Genomic DNA, 3931 nt, shown 5'->3' on the forward strand with positions numbered 1-3931 from the left:
GTGCATAATATCTTGCATCTACTTTCTCGGTTGAATCATAAATGCATTATGCCATTAACAACTCCAGAAGACTTGTGGGGTTAATACATTGGATGGGTTTGTAGCCAAACAAATGAAACATCTTTTTCAAATACAACATCAGAAAGACTTTTGTTCCATATTAAAGAGGTTTTGAGCAGTACTACGAGGGGGTGTAATTCATGTTTTTGTGATGAATTTGGTCGTATTGAAGTATGGCTATACGACTATATAGGTTAATCATAACCTAATCTGTATTAATTAAATATGTCATGTTGTGAGTACACTTGTGAGTGTTGAGTCCCAAATTGAAAATATATATATATAAAAAAAAAAAGTACGTAATATATATAAGTAGACCTAAGCTCATTAGCTTAGGCTTTTGGGGCTAGAGTGGTGTTCAAATATATATAAATTAATTTACTTTTGGTAAAAACTCCAAAGCCATTTATCTCCCCAACAAGTGAGCCATGGTTAGCTTATTGGGACGGATGTTTGGTTTTGATACCAAATGATATAAACTTTGAGAAAAACTCACATTTGAAAACTGACTTGTCAAAGGAATGTGCTCAAGAGCTTATATACACATGGTTAATGTTAACCTTAACCCATGTAAACACAATGATCTTAAAGTTAGCAATATCCTTCCGCACAACGCCTCCAACTCCTCCCCCATCCTCTTCATCTTCTGCTCCCGATTGTCTACTCACGATTCTCCTCAACTGGAAGCCGGTAGGACACAACCCTAAAGAGAGGATTCATATGAGTTCCATGTGAAAATGACACTAATTGATTTATAAAGAGAGAACAAAAAAAAATTACCTACTAATGCAAAATAAGATCCTCTCCATTTCATTATCTATATTTTGTTCTGTTGTAACTTCAATGATATACATAGTAATAAGTAATATTTTAAAATAACACTTAAAAAAATGTTATTTTAAAATATTAAACCACATGGCAACAAATGTACTATATGACAACATTTATATTATTAAATCTATTGCGGCTGTCTTGATGATATGAGTAGATTATAAGTCCATATAATTAATCATAATGCATTTTGTCATCGTCAATAGCTATCTTAAAATTACTTGAATTTTAATTAATAAACAATAATTTTATATAGATATATTTGTTGATTCATGATAAAAAGTTTTTTTTTTTTTTTTTTTTGATGAAAAATCAAAGATACATAATAAAATGTTATTCTATAAGAATACATCTTTTGGACTTATTTTCACATGCCCTGTTTTCAAGAAAATACTAGAGTCTAGACTATAACGTAACGTGAACTTTTTTTTTCATTATAATTTAATTTTAAAATTCAAAATATAACAATCGAACACCAAACAGCATCTCCTTTTTTTTTTCTTTTTTCTTTTTTTATTTTTCTTTCTCCTATCTTACTAAATGACTTGTTATTGAGGGGCCTTACTTAAGTTTTCAAGACACCGCAACTTGTAGCCCATAAAAATTACTTCTCGATCATGAATTACTTGTATTTCAATGAATCTTGTTTACTGATTAAAAATATTTTGTTTTACTTTAAATGACCCATCACAATTGTACACAGGTCTTTCTTATATTATAATAAGTACATTTAAGAAATAACACTACTAAACAGATAATGTAGCAATTCCAGAGCATTTATCTATATATATACCTTCAGGAACCCAATTTCCAAATGAATTTTCAGCTTCAAACAACTAGCACTTCTTCAGCAACACTATTGGAAAGCATTTAACTACATTAAAAGCAACCCAATAATTAATTACCTTCAAAAAATTTCAATACAAATACTCGTACATAGCTTCTATTGGAGTAAATAGCATTTTTCAATGCAGACACTTCCTCTTGAGCATAATATACAATGTTATTCTTCTCATTTTTCAAACTCTCTCTCTTCTTCTTCTTCCACTTTGTCTAGAGAAAGAGTAAGACAGAGATCTCCGTCTTCCTCTTCGTCTTCATCTTCGTCTCCCTCTCCCTCTCAATCTTCTTGCCAGCTTCTTAATGCTCTAGTCTCCTAAGAACTCTCCCTCTTCTTGCTTTAGAACATATAGCCACCATCTTAGTGCTTTAATCTTGTGAAAGCACCACCTGTGAAGACTAAAATCACCGCGGACACATGTATAAGTCAAGCCATTGCAAAGACTACCACATTCATCACATAGACGATGCTCGCCCTCAACCAAAATGAGGGAATGTTCATGCAATATTTCAGGTTGACAAGTCCTCCTAGATTTGATATATGAAGATTTCCCAAGAATGCAGTCCGGATGAGCATAAAAACTGAGATACGCACAATAATAGAACCAGTGCTTTGGATCCCGTTTTTCTTCACAAATATCACAATAATATTCATTATCAGAATCATCTCCATCTTTATAACAAAGGGTAAATAGTTGTTCGTACGGTCCATATCTTATGGTACGTGGTAGTGTAGCGCATTTGAAATCTAGAGAAAAATCACAATTAGCACAACGAAAGAAGGTTCTTCCTTTCACGTCACAAGAGCTGCACTTATCAAAATATGATGCGCTAGAGAGAATAAGTTGGTGATCATGACCGTCATGGTTGAACTTGTCAGGCATAAAACTACATTGGACATCAAGATCGAACTTGCATTTGTCACAATGGTAGGTCAAACCATTACAAGTGCGACAACAAGCATTACACTCAAACTCCCTATCAACATAAAGTCGGCTTGGGGGTTGTTGATGGAGAGTGAGGGGATGTTGATGAAGTGGGTGTGACCTTTTTTTGGGTAATTCAACACAAGATTTGTGTAGAAAGAATTTGCATTCAGCACAACTATAAAACGGAGTGGAGATAGGCCACATACAAGCATCACATTTTTCTCTATCCTCAAATTGCTCATCAATAAGCTTTAAGTTATGCTCATGACAAAAATGTTTAATTTCGACGGGTTCTCCCAGTATGGATTTCAAGACAACATAAGTACTAAAGGAATCAGTGGATTCATCATGGCATTCTGGAACAAATGTTTCACCCCACAGTTCGTCATTTGCAGCACAATGAAGATGCGTAACAAAATCACAAGTTGAGCAATAATAGACCATGTAGTCTGTGTCCACACTTTTAACACAGAGGTGGCAAAGTGGATGGTCGGATTTGTGAAGAGGGTTGGTCATGAGGTTGAGAGGGTGGTGGTGACGGATATGCTTGACAGTCAATGGGAAGGAAGCACATTCTAGGTGGACCAAGAATGGACAGACAGCACATGAGTAAAACATGCCTTTGCCTTGTTTCCCACAAGCATCGCAAGTGAAAGAGACAGATCTCCGCATGAGGGTTAATGGGTGGGCATGACTTTCAGGTTCGACGGTGAGCGGCAGAGAAGCACATTTTGTATCAAGGTTAAATTTACAGTCATAACAATTGTAAATGAAGCCGTGGGCGTCTAGATGATCTGCATTGCAACCCTCGCATTTGGCTCCTTGATTCGCATTGATGAGAAGAAGGGGATGTTTGGGGTGCAACGGGTGCCGCAACTCGTGGGGTAGTTGTGCACATGATTTATGAAGGGGCTAGAACCAAAAGCACTGTTTGCAACTGTAATTAGGACCAGATACTTGTTTCTGGCAAACATTGCAATTTTTATAAAAACCATAATAATCCTCATCTAGATCTTCGTTGAAGATCAATGGATGCCCGTGGCTGAAATGTTGAAGCTCCATCTCCCTCACTAATGGTGAAACTTTTAAATGATTGAGCTGGTTAACTTACCCGAAATATGAAGACAGATCAGCTTCTTCCAAAGAGAGATCCGCTTACTCTCACAGAACACAGCCTTCAACCATACCCTGCAACACAATACGAGACAATCATCTTCAAATTACAAGTACCACGATCACCAAAAAACAATATAAATAGAAAGGGACCAGCA

At 35.7% G+C, this 3931-nt stretch overlaps 1 protein-coding gene across 1 annotated transcript; it reads right to left on the bottom strand.

The window, feature by feature from the left end:
• Positions 1 to 2039: 2039 nt before the first annotated feature.
• LOC148584308 (uncharacterized) lies at positions 2040 to 3627 on the bottom strand. Its single transcript, XM_088518126.1, has one exon. The coding sequence runs from the start codon at positions 3330 to 3332 to the stop codon at positions 2040 to 2042; it is 1293 nt and encodes a 430-aa protein (XP_088374252.1). The 5' UTR covers positions 3333 to 3627.
• Positions 3628 to 3931: the final 304 nt, after the last annotated feature.

Source organism: Corylus avellana, chromosome 7 (assembly GCF_965113065.1).
Source record: "Corylus avellana chromosome 7, dhCorAvel1.hap1.2, whole genome shotgun sequence".
In the NCBI taxonomy this organism is placed as follows: domain Eukaryota; kingdom Viridiplantae; phylum Streptophyta; class Magnoliopsida; order Fagales; family Betulaceae; genus Corylus; species Corylus avellana.